Below are 16,104 nucleotides of genomic sequence, written 5' to 3' on the forward strand. Positions count from 1 at the left end.
TGTCCACTGGGATATTATTGGTAAGCTTTTATAGGTCAACCCTAACTCACTCATGGAGAGGGGAAATAGACCCTTCTGTGGGAAGAGTTTCAAGAAATTTGTGGTCATCTTTAATCTACCACAGCTAATAATGAAAAGAGGAAGCCCCTTACCTTTACCTCTCCTGATATTTGTTAACCCAGAGGCTATCACTCTCAACTTTTAACTTGTTTTTACTGATATTTAACTCCATCTCTTTGAATAATGTACTTAACACTATCATTTCCCTGGATTTAACATTTTTACATATTTTGGCTTCTTTTCAGGGTGAAAGAAGTCTTACCTCAATCGCTCTCTTTCTCTTCTCTCTCTCTCTCTCTCTCACACACACACACACACATACACACACACACTTTCCATTCTCTGATTACCCCATTAGAGCAATGTCACAATTTGGACAGTTTTATATATTTGCTAATTCTATCTCATTATTCCCCTGCAGACAAGCTCTTCTTTCTCGAGCTTTCTGTCCTCCTGTTTCTATTTGCACTTGTTGTTCTAGGCCCCTGCTGCTGTTCTTTGTTATTCTGAGGAATTTCTTTGTCTCTCTCCTCTGTTAGAGCCTCTGTTTTACTGCATCCTACATTTTTTCTTTTTTGGTTAACCAACTCATTTTACTTGAGTTAATTTCTTTTGTCCCCAAAACTCATCTTGGGTTTGTCTTTTCTTTTTGGCATTTATAGAAGTCATTTGTCTTATTTGGGAATAGGAGGAAAGTAGTAGTGAATATTTGGGCAACCTTCTCCAGCTTGGAAAACAAAGCTTTCTCTTCCCTTCCATGGGTGGGAGATGTGGAAATCTATTTCTGGAGAAAGGTCTTCTAGCTTTTGAGGAAAAGGAACCAATGCTATGGGATCCTGGTTTAATGGATGATCTTGGCTCTACCTATTAACTCAGTATAATACTGTGTTAAATTAACTCAGCTACTGTGTTAAAAAAAGAGAAAAGTTAACTTTTTTGGTAGTGGCAACAGGAGAAGGGGGACATAGATTTAACTCGGAGAGGTTGAGGATGGAAGCAATACCGTATATGGGAATGTAGAGATGAACACACGGGCTAGGAGAGAAGGGTCACTTCCAGAGAAGTTCAAAGTCACACCGTTGATGAGCCAGGTATTTGCTGGGAATTTTGTATTACTGCCTTCAAGTATCCTGCCAATAGATCATACAGTACTGTGGGTGTGGAAGGAGTAACCACCTAAGTTTCCTTTCCTTGGCTCTATAGCAAATAGAGGAAGCTACTCTCTTACTTGCACCCTACCTTTGCCTTCAGGACAACTATAAGACCAAAGGAATCCTTGGATACCTAGTGCGGAGGTTTGTGAGTTGAACTGAGCATACTTGAGCATCTCAAACAAGAACAATAGAAGTGGATATTTAAACCATACACAACAGTAGGGTCAAAATTGAAGCAATCTAAAATGTGTATTTCTTTAACTGCTTCATGTTCCTTTGGAGCTACTTAAATTCCTGTTGATTGCAGAAAATAATTATTTAAAGCTTATTATTAGAAGATAGTTTCATCTTTTCTAGTTTATAGTTTCATTTTTATGGTTGTATATGTTTCAGTGATTTGAAATTCGTAAGATAAGCCCCACCAGAGTTGTTTCTCTTCTGAAGAGTCTTCTTTCCTTTTCCTTATGCCAAAGATGGCAGCTGGGTGCCAGGAGGAGCTTGTTTATCCTCATAGTTTTGGAAAGTGTTCCTTGACCGAGTGATACCATTTTCTGTTCTTCTGTTGATCATCAGCTGAGATACATACTCAGTGAGTGACTTTTATCCTTATTGCATCCACTGCTGTAATGTCCAGTCTTGCTCTGAACTGGCTGTCTGCCTTACCCTGTCTAGCCTGTGGACTTTGGTGTCATCTCACCTTTCTCTATAGTAACTCAATGGCAAACTCTCCGGCTCTTGACTCTTGGTTCCAGGGGCAAGTCCAGGAATACCTATATCTTTTCCACATTGCATGGGAAAGTATGGGAGGCTTGAGGATAGCTAATACAATTATCCCCAACAACTCGTGCTTATTTCTCAGCAGCTGCAGACACCCATGCTGGTTTAGGTCAGCAAACGCTCTATGAGATGGTCTGCTCATGTGTTCCAAATAGAAACTGCAGTGTGCAATACAAGCCTCTTTCTACACAGGGCACAATTTACCAGTCTGAAACTTGTCTCTATTCTCTACCTGATTTCTGTTTCCACAATCAACTCTTCAACTGGCTAAATCTTAGGGGTATGGGGTGTGAGTTCTGAAACCCAAGGGAACCTAGGTGGGATGTACATATTGTTCCTTCTTAATTAAGCTTTCCCACTGCTCAGTAGAAAAGCATGTATTTTTCCTAATCTGGTGCAATCTTATCATCTTCCCCTAGGGACTTTTGTTTCGGGTGGTATCTGCCATTCCCTTCCCTTGGGTGATTAAGCCTTAATGGTGGAAGGAGATTTTAGGAAAAATAATTCTGGATTACTGAAAAGGAAAATGTTCAGGGAAGCAGTGATTTCTCTCATTACCTCTTTGAAAATGATTTTTGTCATTACTTCTTTCAAACCCACTCTATAGGTCCAGTCCTATGCCTGTTCTTTTGAAATTTTGGGCCAATCCCATACTTTTTTGGGCCACTCTTCAATAGTTATAAAGCCCTTTCTTCACAAGAACAGTCTTATATCAACAGTAAAAATGTGCAGGCCAATGTAATAATCAAAGCCTCATCCGTTTATCTAATTGTCATATAGGTTTTGGCTCAAAAATCATCTCACAGAAAGACTTTCTTTGACCATCCTTTATTAAAAGTAGCCTCAAGGTATCCTCCTAGCCACTTTTAAAAAAAAATATCACCTTGATGTAATTAATTTAACATATACATATTGAGGGCTAACTATGTGTCATCCAGAATTATCCCATGCACTGGAGATATTACAAAAAATAAGATAGACCAGAGGAGGCAGACAATAGAGAAACTTAAGTGAATAAAAAAAGTATCACTTAGTGATATGTGCTATGCAGATAATTAAAACAGAATGATATGGTAGAGTGACTGGGTGACAAATTTACATTGTGTGGCCAGGAAATGTCTCTCTGAGGAGGTGACATTTAAGCTGAAATCAGAATAACAACCTTTTATTTGTTGCATACCGTGTAATCAACAGAGGCAAGAGCTTGTAAGATTGTACGTCACACAGCATAATTCCTAGATGAGAGTACTCACGCGTAACCACACAACGTTCCCTGGAGTACTGGGGCAACCTGGTGGAATGCTGTGTGATCCCAAGCGTGGTCAGAAATTATACCGTTATTTTTCCTGAACCGAGTCATGGTTCAGTAGCATATTAAGTTCCCATGACCCTTCTACTTTTTGATTGGAGGAGATTCTGGATGCTGGGCTGATGACAAAAGTGGAAGACTGTACTCACTAACCAAGCGCAAGGAGTTGTGCAATTTGTAACGCAATTGCCGAGTATCTGCAGATGATGTAGCATCTGAGAAATGGTATCAGCATGGAGGAAGTAAGGAACTCTGCCAGATGGGTTTTAAGTCCAGGTATATTTGGAAGTGGAGCACTCAGTAGAAGGGGAGGAGTTGGAAAACAGTCTACCATTTTATAGATTCTTTATGGACACACACAGAGGCAGGGGAGGGAAGGAAAGCATGCTGGACAACAGCTTCAAGGCTTACTCTTCGCCAGCAACCCTGACTGATAACAATGAGAAAGACTCTTTAATGTGGAACAGCTATGAAATCGGAAGATGTTTATAAAATAAAGGCTTTTAGGCATAGTTAGTAGTTGGTATGCATCTCCAGTTTATTGGAAATTTATTTGCCCAGATAGGTTCTATAAGAAAACATGAACATGTAATGAAATGTTTTTGGTTTTTCTTGTGTATTTATTGTATAACTGTGATGATTAATTTTATGTGTCAATTTTATTTTCACTTTCCTGGGCCAAGAGATGCTCCACTGATAAAACATTATTTCTGAAAAAAAAACAAAACAACAACAAACCCCAACATTATTTCTGGGTGTGTCTATGAGAATGTATCTGGAGGAGATTAGCATTTGAATGAACAGTCTTCTCTGTGTCCCTCTAGCTAGGAGTGACCAAAGTGGAGAGATCATTCCTACAGGTACACTTGGTATCTTTCCAGGTTGTTCTTGTAAGGGTTGATTTAAAAATGACATTCTTCTACCTGCAGTACAAACAGGCTCTGTTCTTGTCCGTAAGCCTAAAACATAGACAAAGGACATTCATAGGTTGGCAGATGTACAGCGTAGCCTTGTTTGTGGTAGTAAAGGACTGAATACATTAACTGTAAGATAATAGGAGATCACATGCCTGAAGAGAGAGTTGCTATTGATTAATCAGTAAGGAAGAATCTTCCTTCTTCCCTCCCTTCCATCCCTTCTCTCCTCCCTCCCTTCCTTTTTTTTCTTCCATGTTCTTATAGTTGACACACAGAGTTTTTTAGTTTTAAATCTTTCCTTCTACTAAAGGCTGCCATATTTGACTCTTCTCATCTTCTCTGGGCATTTGATCCATCAATTACCTTCCTTTTCTTCACCCCTCCATGACCTCTCCTTTTCACTGGCCTCAATTCTTCCATCTTAAAAGTGCTGAGGTGGTCTTTCTCTTAAAGAAACAAAAGCCTTTCCTTTGACCCTGCTGTTTTGTCAGGTCACCATCCTAGTTCTCTGGGACTCTCATCGTCCAGCCCTCTGAAAGAGCGGTCTGTGCTTGCTACCTGCACTTCCCAACCTAGAGCTGACTAATCTCGTTACCTCTCTCACTGATTTCCAGCTTCATAAATGACTGATGTTTTCATCTGGCAGACACTTGGGAGAAGTGTGTTCTTCTGAGAGTAAGGACAGTCGCATTCCATTAGAAGTGATGTCGGACACACAGAAAACCTTAGAGTCTGCAGTGGAGCTCCCACAGTGGTCTGTGTGAGCACCCAACAGAAAACCTTGTTTGTGGTACCAAAGGACTAGATAAATAAATGTAAGATATATATGTAAATACAAGCATGTGATTATAATATATGCAAATATAATGTAAACAATCTATGTAAATATATTTGCATATTTGTCTTATGTTATATTTAAAGTCTCATGTATAAAGATTTCCCCATAAATACATGGATCATTCATCAATTATTGCTTTGTTCTGAAAGAGCTTTAAATATATTATAGATCTATTTTGTGTATGATTTTACAATTTGAAAAGCAAAAATTCTTTTGACTGAATGTACTAAAAATTGAAGAATTAACTAAGCTAAAAATGTGAAAAAGCAGAAGAAATCAGGAGTGGCAGGATACATGGACAGTATCCTCAAAAAAGAGAGGAAGTGGTGCAGCTGTTCTCCCTTCCCCTTTCTAAGGCCATGTGGGGTTTCCTTTGGGAAGTCACCCTTCCCCCCATCCTACCTCCCTGTTGGCCCTGTTTGGCCTTAACTGATCAGCAGAAATCCATCCCTCCCAACAAGGTCCTGCCTGGGAGTGAAGAGAAGCGATCCGGGCCTGACCCCATTAGGCTTCATAACGTAGACAAAAGACCGGATCAAAGAGATCAGGTTTGCGTTAGGCACAAATGTACACCTGAAAAGCCTCAAAGGGCCCATATGTTCCCTTCACCTGATCACATTTACTAGATTTTCTTATTTCAAGATATTTAAAAACCCTAAGCATTTAACTACAGTTATTCCCAATAGTCACAATTCGAGAAAAATGAAGAGCTCATGTTCATAGAGAAATGGCTTTATTCTGAGAAAACGTGCATAAGTGGAGTGAGTCAGGGCTGTGTCCTGTAGGTGCTGGGGCCGGTGATTTGACTGATCATATGATACTTGGCAGTCTGGGCGGCACGCATTACTGTCTCCCATCTGGGACAAATCTATCACACAACTCTAAAAGGCAGTTGTAACTATCATCATAGAATCCAATTCAAACAAAAGATGGTCAGCTCCACGTAGATAAATTAGAAAAGAGGACCGTGGTTTAAGGCCAGGAAGCAAAAATTTGTGGAATACTCTATATTTCCTCAGGAGATTCCAGTACTCTTCTTATTATATCTAGGTTTAGCAATGCTGTTCCTAATTTGTTACCTGCCAGGAAGAAACAAGGACATCTACTGAATAATACTATTGTTAAAGCTTGGGAAACCGTGAGGTATTAGGACTTCTGCCTTCATCAAAGCAAAAGTGATCCATGCTAGTTTGCTTCAGGAGCAAAGCCCCACTTTGCAGTTACAATGATATTATTGTTATTTTTTAAAGATTTTATTTATTTATTTGAGAGTGAGACAGTGAGAGAGAGCACAAGATGGGAGAAGGTCAGAGGGAGAAGCAGACTCCCTGTGGAGCTGGGAGCCCAATTCGGGACTCGATCCAGGGACTCCAGGATCATGACCTGCGCTAAAGGCAGCTACTTAACCAACTGAGCCACCCAGGCGCCCTGTTATTTTTGAGTTCTTGATTATTCCCTCATTCTAGGAACTGTAGCCTCTCCTTTCAGTTTTGGAAACACAAAAGTCAGAGTATTGGTCCTGACCAAATATAGACACTAGTTTGTCTTTGTAAGTACTTAGGCAAAAGTGTGACAGAGGCTTCTCCAAATATAAGATTATTTTTAAAAAAATGGAGGAGGTTTTAATATGAAGACCTTACTGGAATTTCAGAGACAACTGCATATGGTGGACTTGTGCCACCATAACTTCGCTTGTTTGAGGTATGGAAAAAAATCAATCAATAGAGTGCTGTACCAGATTATGTTACAAATGAAGGAATCGTAGTCTCAGAATTTTGGGCCTGGAGAGGCTTGGGAATACTGGTAGTGCATTTTCTTCACTCCACACCAATATATTGTTTAGTACGATTTATGGACTAGTAATATTGAAAATAATGATAGAGATAATAGACAAGCAAAAGATTCATATTTGTCTTGGTTCTGTCCTGGATTTAATCTCCCATTTGTTTTATTACCTTAATAATTTTAAATGCATTAATATTAAGTTTATTTTTGAATAGAGAATAATATGTATTTACAGGCTTAGAATTCATAATGCACAGACAATAGTCTGTTGCTTTTTATTATGCCATTCTCCTGGCAGTGACATATTTTTGCATTAAGATAAGAATCACAGAAGCAAGAACACTTACACGGTATTTTTTTCACTATTGTGACCAGCTGGAGTTTAAAGAATTTTGACTACTTTGTCTTTGTGCCTTTACAGGCCCCTGTGCTGACATGTACTGAGTCATCACTAAGCACTTCAGTGCATTTATTTATTTATACATCTGGTTTCATATTCCGAGCACAACTCGCAAAGTGTAATAATGGAGGGTATTCACTATATTTCTACTGGGTGAAAAGATAAATCAAGGAGAAGGAAGGAGGGAAGGAAAGGTGGAGTGTAGGGGCTTTTAGGGCAGTGAAACGATTCTGAATGATCCTGTCATGGTGAAAAACTGTCACTATTCACTTATCAAAATCCATACAATGCACAATATAGTGAACTCCAATGTGCACTATGCACTTTAGTTGATAAGACTGTATGAATATTGCCTCAGCAAGTACACCATGCTAACACAAAAGGAAATAATAGGGAGAATTCTTTGTTTATAAGATTTTATTTATTTATTTGAGAGAGAGATATATCACACACAAGAGAGCACAAGCAGGGGGAGCAGTAGGCAGAGGGAGAAGCAGGCTCCTCCGCTGAGCAACCTGAGCCAATGGCAGATGCTTAACCACTTAACTGACTGAGCTACTCAGGTGCTGTGGGTGAACTCTTTGTAGGGAAAGGGGGAAAGAGGGCATGTGGGAATTGTCTGTGAATTTCCAATCCACTCTAAAACTCTAAAAAACTGAGGTCTCTGAATTTAGGCAGTAAAAAGAAACAAACCAAGATAATTTAGATGAGATGTTCTTAGAATGTATGTATTGTAAGCAACAAAAACCAAATGCAATTAGCATAGGCACAAAAGTAAATATGTTGGCTTGCTTACTGAAGTCATGGGAATGCATCAGGGAAAACTGGCACCAAGAACTTCTGTGTCCTCTTCCATCTTTGTAACACTCTAGGTTGACGTCCCTCATAATTCCCAAAGCATGGTAGCCAGCACCTCCCAGGCTCATGACTTACGAGGTGTGCCACAGTGGGAAAGGGCTCTTTCCTACTTTAGTTGTTCCTGAGAAAACTCCCCAGGGGATGCTGGTCAAATTAGCTTGGAAATGTGATCATCTTTAGACCATTTATGGGGGTCGAGAGACCAGATCCAATTATGGTATAATGTGTACAAGGCTGGAAACAAGTAGGCGTCATAGAAGCCTACACACACACACACACACACACACACACACACACATCATGACAGCTCAAAGGATGGGGCTGTCTTTAACAGAGCTGTGATGGTTAACATTATATGTCAACTGGACTGGGCCAAGAGACACCCAGAAAGCTAGTAAGATATCACTTCTGGGTATGCTGGTGAGGGTATTTCCAGAAGAGATTAACATTGAAATCAGGAGGTTGAGTAAAGCAAATCTGATGAGGGCCCCAAAAGAGCAAAAGGTCAGAGGAAGGGTGAGTTCTCTGTCCTTTCTTGACACGGGATATCCATCTTCTCCTGCCCTAGGACTTTGTGCTCCTGACTCCTGGGCCTTTGGACTCTGGGACTTCGACCAGTAGGCTGCCCCATGGTTCCTAGGCTTTGGGTCTCAGACTGGGAGTTATACCATCCACTCCCATTTTTTTTTCCAGGACTTTGGACTTGGATTGAATTACATTACAGGCTTTCCTGGTTCTCTAGCTTGTAGATGGCAGATCATGCATATTTCAGACTCCATAATCACGTGAGCCAATTCCCATAGAAAATTTCCTCTTCTCTCTATCTGTCTTCCCTCTAGCTAGCTAGCTATCATCTTTCTATCTAATATGTCCTATTGCTTTGGCGTTCTCCAGAGAAAAACCTTGACTAATACTTGAGCGGAGGAATATTAGGGTAGCCCAAATAGAGAGATATGAGTAGCTTAGTTTTAGATACAGTGTGCCTGTTAGCCATTCAATTGGAGATGTCAAATAAGCGCTTGGATATACGTGAGTCTCCTCGTCCAGCTATCCACCTGATGCACTGTTTATTGTCCAGCTCCTTCCTCTAGAATGCTAGCTCCATGAGGGCAGGGACTCTGCCTGTTTTGTTCACTGCTACGTCCCTAGTACCTAGAAGAATGACTGGGGCAAAGTAGATGCTTAGTAAAATATACTGGAAATGTGAATGAAGGAATGGATGAAAGAGTTAAGTGTTCTGTATGACAAAGTAGGTTACGAATAGGATACAGTTAGGAAGTGTCTGAAAGTTAAATAGCTTGCTGAGCTATTACTAAGACAATATTAGCAATAGGCTTCATGTAATGAACATTTTCTGTGTAGAACTATGTAGAAATGAAGAGACACTTGCAAGGCTTCTGTAAACTTTTATTTTATACATATGGGCCACTGCCAATGCAGGGGCCTTGGCTTCTGGCTCATTTCTACAGATTTGCTTGGGAGGGTGTGATAAAGGTAAAAACTGGAAATATTCCTTCTGGTAAACCATGGCTACTTACTGGTCCATAAGCAAAATGCACATTGAAGCTTGTGTGTTATTCAGAATTTATGATTTTCTGAACTGATGCAATGTGTCTTTATATGCAAGAGACAACCACATCTTAAAAAAGAAGACAGTTGTCTAAACAAAATGCTGTGAACTTTGGCTTATGTTATAGGTATATATCACTGCACATGATGCACCAGTAAGTTATGGAATTCAACTGCTAACACATAAAGGAGCCCTGCAATTGGATCATCTGGAACCTGATATCATTTTATACACAACTATGCTAAAATGTAGCCCCAACAAGTCAGCTTAGCTAATTTATCATCAGCAATCTGTCTGGTGAAGTCTGATAGGAAACATCGGACCTCTTGTCAGTCTCATCAGCATACTGAGTTGAGGAACCAAGACAATATAATACTTCAATACTTAATGACTTTTGCTCTAGCACAGGAAAAGTACAATCCCAAAGGCTGTTTTATCAAACGAACCCATCAACCAGCTCAACAAACACTATTGTTAACCCATGGTTCGTCCCCATTCATGCTGCCTCCCATATCCCATTTGTAATGGTGACATGTTCACAGGAATTATGACACAGATAGATTAAAACTGACTAAGACCAGTGATCACGATAAGCAACCACTTAGATTCCACTTAGAGTATGTCCTGTGGTATGATTACAGGTCAATGTTATTAGATTACATTAAATCCATACATACCATAACACACATGCATATATCACACACACAAGTACATTCCATAAAGACAATCACAGAAAAATTGGCTAAAAAAATGTACAGTTGTTTATATATATTTATATACACCACAGTAAAAGATTTTCTGCTGTACTCACAGTCTGTAAACATCTTGGAACATGCCCAGCAAAAGTCACTGTGGGCCCTTTGAAATGGTGACCATGTGAGGAGTGGGGGTGGGGGAGGTGTTTAGATTCATGCTGGAAACCCAGGGAAGTGAAGAACTGTAAATTCATGGTGGCATTTGGGGGTAATTATATCTCACTGATGTGATAAACTCAGCTGGTCACTTTGAAATGGTTTCTTATATGGAAAAGGGAATGACCAAAAAAGTTGGACTGACAGTTAACATTTTTAGAGAAATCAAGAGACTATGAGGTGATATGCATAACATATATGTAAATGTCCACATACATGTTACTATTACCAAATGTGCACATATATGTTACTATTATTTAAAAAAAAAAAACCTCGATGAAAATTTCCAAGTCTTCTAAAAACCTTGTCTTTTTCTACTAGTTGTGCTTTAGATGTAAATACATTCCACTGAAAGTCTTGGGTATGGTTGAATGATATGCACATTTAAATTTTAGTACATGATGTTGATTTTACATAAAATATCTACATTAAAAAAAGATTGGGCTTGTGAAAAATAGAACTATTTGATTCAAGCATTATTTTAAAATTTCACATAAAAATATGCTCCAGAGCTCCTATAATGAAACCTCATTACAAAAGAAAAGAAAGGTTCTTAAAAATTCTTTGAATACCAGCTATTACACTGCCAATATGGATATCAGCCTGTGCTTTAAGTGCCTATATTTGCTGCAGCTTGAGAACTGATGTTTTAAACATTAAAAAGTGACATGAAATACATTAACCTGATTGCTTACCTTACTGCATCTGGCCAATTCAAAAAAATTTAAAATCTTGTCATAATCACTAAATTTTCATAGTGGCTAGTTCTCATTGGACATTCCACAGAAGCTGTCAAGTACTGGAAGCCTGTTTTCATGCAAAAGTAGTAAATACCCATCTGATTTAACCCAACAGTCTCCCTTCCTCCTGCCAACTCCCACCATTTTTTTTAGTGCGGAATCTGTAAATAACAAGCACGATATGTAAATTAGATAAATTAAAGAAATAAGATTCATTGAATTTGTGACCATAAACCAGTCCACCCTCTGATGTTTTGGAAAGCATTTTTCTGGGTTTGGGGCTGAGTCACAGGAGAAGGATGAGAGAAAAGATTTCCGGAAACACAGTTGCTGTGTGATTTTTTTCTCCAATAGAATCTGAAGGATTTCTGACGAGTATCTCTCAAGATGTTTAGTTAATGCTGTCCTTATGGCTGCTCCTCTCTGTGTTGTGGTTGTTTTGTTCATGGTTCTTCCACTGGATGCTTGTACCATTCATGGGGACCGAGGTCATCAGACTTTTGGATTGGTAACAGCAGCAGCAGAGGCAGGACTGGGGGAAGGAACAAAGTCTAAATAAACGAGCCTACCAACCTGTTTCCAGCAGAACACAGACGCCTTGGGCTCCTACCAACCACACGTGAGGAGAGAATGTGAACCTGAACAGTAATCTAGAATATGGAGCGAGTAATCTCTAGGTAGAAATTAAACCGTCCATTCTAGTGCAGCGAAGTAGATCCCTTATTTCTTGTTTTAATTTATTCACCAAATCCAAGTGGAAGGGAAGTCAGTGTTGGCCTGAGGGAGCATGTCCTATGACTTGGGGTGGGCATGGGTAGAGAAGGGTCCGGAGGGGCTTGGCATTTCTGCTGTGTGCCTCACCTGTGTGGCTGCCTGCTTTGGATACCTCATCTCTCCTTGTAGCCTTGGGTGGTAGGTGCTCTTTTTCCCATTTTATTACTGAGGATAAGGAGGTTGAGAGGGGGAAACAGGCAGAACTGGAATTAGAACCCAGGACACTCTGGATTAAGGTCTTTCTCCTGCATATATTGCCTCTGTATGAAGATTAATACAAAGATTGGTTTAAATTCTGAGAGTTTGTACCTTGATTTCCCTCCCCTTTCCCTCTAATTAATATATAAATTAATTAAAATTAGATTAATTCCAGGTTATATGATGGATTAATTATGACCAGCATTTTAGTCAATGCTTCCCTGGGCAGAGCCTTTCTTTCTCTCTCTCTTTCTTTTCTTAAGATTTTATTTCTTTACTTGAGACAGAGTATGAGCACAAGTGGGGAGAAGGATCAGAGGAAGAAGCAGACTCCTCATGGAGCAGGGAGCCTAACGCGGGACTCTATCCCAGAACCCTGGGACCATGACCCAAGCCGAAGGCAGATGCTTAACGGACTAGCCACCCAGGCTCCCCAGGCAGAATGTTTCGTAGAGCACTTCACGACTTGTAAACATTGTCAAGTAGACTTTAAAAAGGTAGCAGGTAGAACTTCCATACCTAGTTTCATCGGTTTGTAAGATTCTTTGGTAAATATATGTCAACCTCCTTCTATTCTCCTGTCCATCCCATGAGGGCAGTCATGGTGTTTTTCCTCTTTTCTCTATCCCTAATCATAAAAAAACTCCTACTCAGAGCTTATTATCGTCCCAAGTGCTTAACAAATATTAACCCACTGAATCCTACCTATGAGACAGACACAGTGATCATCTGATTTTACAGATGATCGAACTGAGGGAGGGGGATCACCTGGACCTGGGTTAGACAGTTACCAAGTACAGAGCTGTGATGTAAATCAAAATTGTTTGCTTCCAGATCCTGCACCATTGACCTCTACACTACTCTTCTTAACATGTGCCATAAACTGCAGTGAAACATCCTGGCCAAAGGATGCAGTAAGGATTTACACCATGCTAATCGTCCCAGGAACCGGGGAGATGATACCTCAGGAAGAAGGACATGGAGCTTCAGGAAGACCTGGGTTGGCTTAGCTGCAAGGAAGTTTGAAGAGCAGAAGGAAAGTGATTTCAAATGAAATTATATTAGCTCAGATGGCCAGGGCAATAAGCATTTCTTTTCCTTGCATAGGCTATTATTAAATATCCTATTATTTAGCAAAAACTTTTTTAAACAGCAGACTTCACGTTTTGTTGAGGCTGTGGTTAACATCTAAGATAATCGGAGGTTAGTGTGAATTCTCTGGAGCTTGGAGCTCACAGTCGAGCATTTCTTTATAAAGCAGTATACTAAATTAATAAGCTATTAAGTTAGTTCTTTTTAGTCAAGCCCCTGCATATTTTGTTGTCTGAATTGGTATTTCCTTTCAGATAATTTTTCTGACAATATTGCTTTACGCTGGCAATCTGATCCTCTTTCTGGGTAACAAAGTAGGATTTTCACTTCTCTACTGGAAATTAGCCAAGCTCGTTGGTGACTTCATGTGCCCCCTTGGTTGTCCTTAAAAAGATATATGCAAACCAGTCTCACCTGGAAACAATTCTTAAATTTCTTGCTCACAAAGTACAGAGCTATGGGGTTTATACATGAATTCATGGTTGCCAAGTTAATGCTGATGTAATCCATGAGCAGCAAGAAACTAGAACAGAAGAAAATAGTGGAATAATTAGAAGATAATGTTTTCAACCTGCTAACTAGCATTTATCCCTAGAATAAGCATTTTTCTTGCCCAGGAGCCATTTCTTATAGGTGGCAGTCAGAATTTTTTTTAAGGCCTTGTTTAAGTGGCAGTTTCAGTTCTGCAGAACATTTACGGATATACCTGCCACTTGGTTAGCTCAAACCATGACGTACAGCCCCAGGAGGGGAGCCGCAAAATTACAGATACGGCTCACACAAACTCTGGGATCAGACATGGGCTATGTCAGCGAAAGAAAAATAATCAACTTTGCAGTTTTAATTTTTAGGGCTAACGAGACTGTAGACTAGACGGTTTTGTAAAAATACCATAAGCATGATAATTGGAGAAATTCCAATTTCCTAACAAGTACACAGGACCATACCTAAGTAATTCACATCGGCTCTTGTCCATCTCATCGTACACGGTTTTCTTCAAAATACGGCTCAAGTGAAGAGGAAACCAGCAGAGAGCAAAAATTACAACCAAGCAGAAAACTGTTTTTGCCACTTCTCGACGCTAAAGGAAAGCGAGGGGGAAAAAAGTACAATAAATTTAGTGTTTTTCTGCTAGAGGAAAGAGCTACACAAAGGAAGTAGTAGGCAGCAGAGAAAGAATTACTTTAAAAAGAGCCAGAAGAGTGTGCCTCACAGTGCCTCCATCTCCTCAAGATTTGGAGTCCAACTTTCTAATCTAGGAGTTGCTAATGATTCTTTTGGGCAGCTGCCAGGAAGGATGGTGGCCTCAAGCTGGTTATTAGGGTCAGGACAGAAGTTCGATGTCAGGGAAATGGAAATTGGCTGGAGCTGAGCCAACACTGGAGCTGAATGCGTGTGTGTGCACCCATGTGTGTGACTATATGGGGGGAGTGGTTAACTAAAAGCCTCAATGATGGGTAACTAGTCTTAATGACAGCATGGCAGTCAACGTGACTGAACCCAACATAATAAAGAATGAACAAATCTACGAAGATATTTGGAAAACAGAAGTAGGGAATAGAAGATAAAAAACCAATAGTGATGTGTTTTCTCCATTTCTTTATGTTGAAGAAAGTTAACATTGGGAGTTTTTTGCTTTTAAAATTCTCTTATTAATGACATGTAGCTTCCAAAGACCTCTGTTTGCAAACAGAGGGATGAGGGAAAAGGATTATCAGCAATGTTGATTAGAATGACTGGGACATGTTAACCCTGGACTGACCTCAGTTTGAAGGTTTACATACTTTAGAGTTTGTGTAGGACCAGAAAAATCATAGGTTAGGAATTATCTGCAACCAGACACTTGGGTGCATCATGCTTGAGTGTTACAATGCATGCATATGAAAGCCTAACTAGGAACATAAAATGCAACTTGTCTGTAACTGGGATCAGTTAATGTCAAAATAAAATTGATTGAAAGCAGGATTTGGAAGGGTAATGTTGTTTCAACCCAAAGCATATAGCATTAAGTATGGGCAGCCTACAATAAACCCACATGATTAATAGAGCCGTTTAAAAAGATTTCAAGGCAGTCATCACAAATTGTGGCTCTAACCCGAAGGACTGGGGTTCTTTAATCTTTTAAGAGTTATTGGGTGGGGCTCAGTGGGCTAAAGCCTCTGCCTTTGGTTCATGTCATGATCCCAGGGTCTTGGGATCAAGCCCCACATTGGGCTCTCTGCTCAGCAGGGAGCCTGCTTCCTCCTCTCTCTCTCTCTCTGCCTACTTGTGATCTCTGTCAAATAAATAAAAATAAAATCTTAAAAAAAAAAAAAAGAATTATTGGGTGGACTATGGCTTCAGAGAACATCCAAGCTGAGCAACAATTGAGAAAATAAGGAGTTCCTATCTGTAGGAATAGAGGCTCATTTTAAAGGATCCTTTTATGTTCATGGAAAAGTGTGACCAGAAAAAGAGAAAAGGAGGGTAACTGGGGGAGAGGCTGTCTCCCTTGAGCAAATCCTCAGAGGGCGATCCCTCAAAACCCATTATTAATTTGTTGCCATGGCAGTCTGGTATTTGTATTTGCTTAACCAGTACCTCTTTTCTTGTTTTCCTTATATCAGACAAATCCTTGATTTTGTCGCTGCAGCAGGGGAGTTCAGGCTAATCGACTTCAAGGCCACCTGACACAATCTGACTGCTGAGATCAAGTAGAAATCGCTGTGTGAGTTTGCTGGA

At 39.9% G+C, this 16,104-nt stretch overlaps 1 protein-coding gene across 1 annotated transcript in view; it reads right to left on the bottom strand.

The window, feature by feature from the left end:
• Nucleotides 1–9,488: 9,488 nt before the first annotated feature.
• EDNRA (endothelin receptor type A) overlaps nucleotides 9,489–16,104 on the bottom strand; it is a 60,785-nt gene continuing 54,169 nt past the window's right edge. Inside the window, exons 6-8 of the mRNA XM_082728964.1 lie at nucleotides 14,331–14,464; nucleotides 13,798–13,906; nucleotides 9,489–11,851 (exon numbers count right to left, since the gene is read on the bottom strand). Coding sequence (XP_082585090.1) covers nucleotides 11,711–11,851; nucleotides 13,798–13,906; nucleotides 14,331–14,464 — 384 coding nt within the window. The 3' untranslated portion in view covers nucleotides 9,489–11,710. The remainder of the gene's footprint in view (nucleotides 11,852–13,797; nucleotides 13,907–14,330; nucleotides 14,465–16,104) is intronic.

This window comes from Mustela nivalis (assembly GCF_964662115.1).
Source record: "Mustela nivalis genome assembly, chromosome: 4".
Classification (NCBI taxonomy): Eukaryota; Metazoa; Chordata; class Mammalia; order Carnivora; family Mustelidae; genus Mustela; species Mustela nivalis.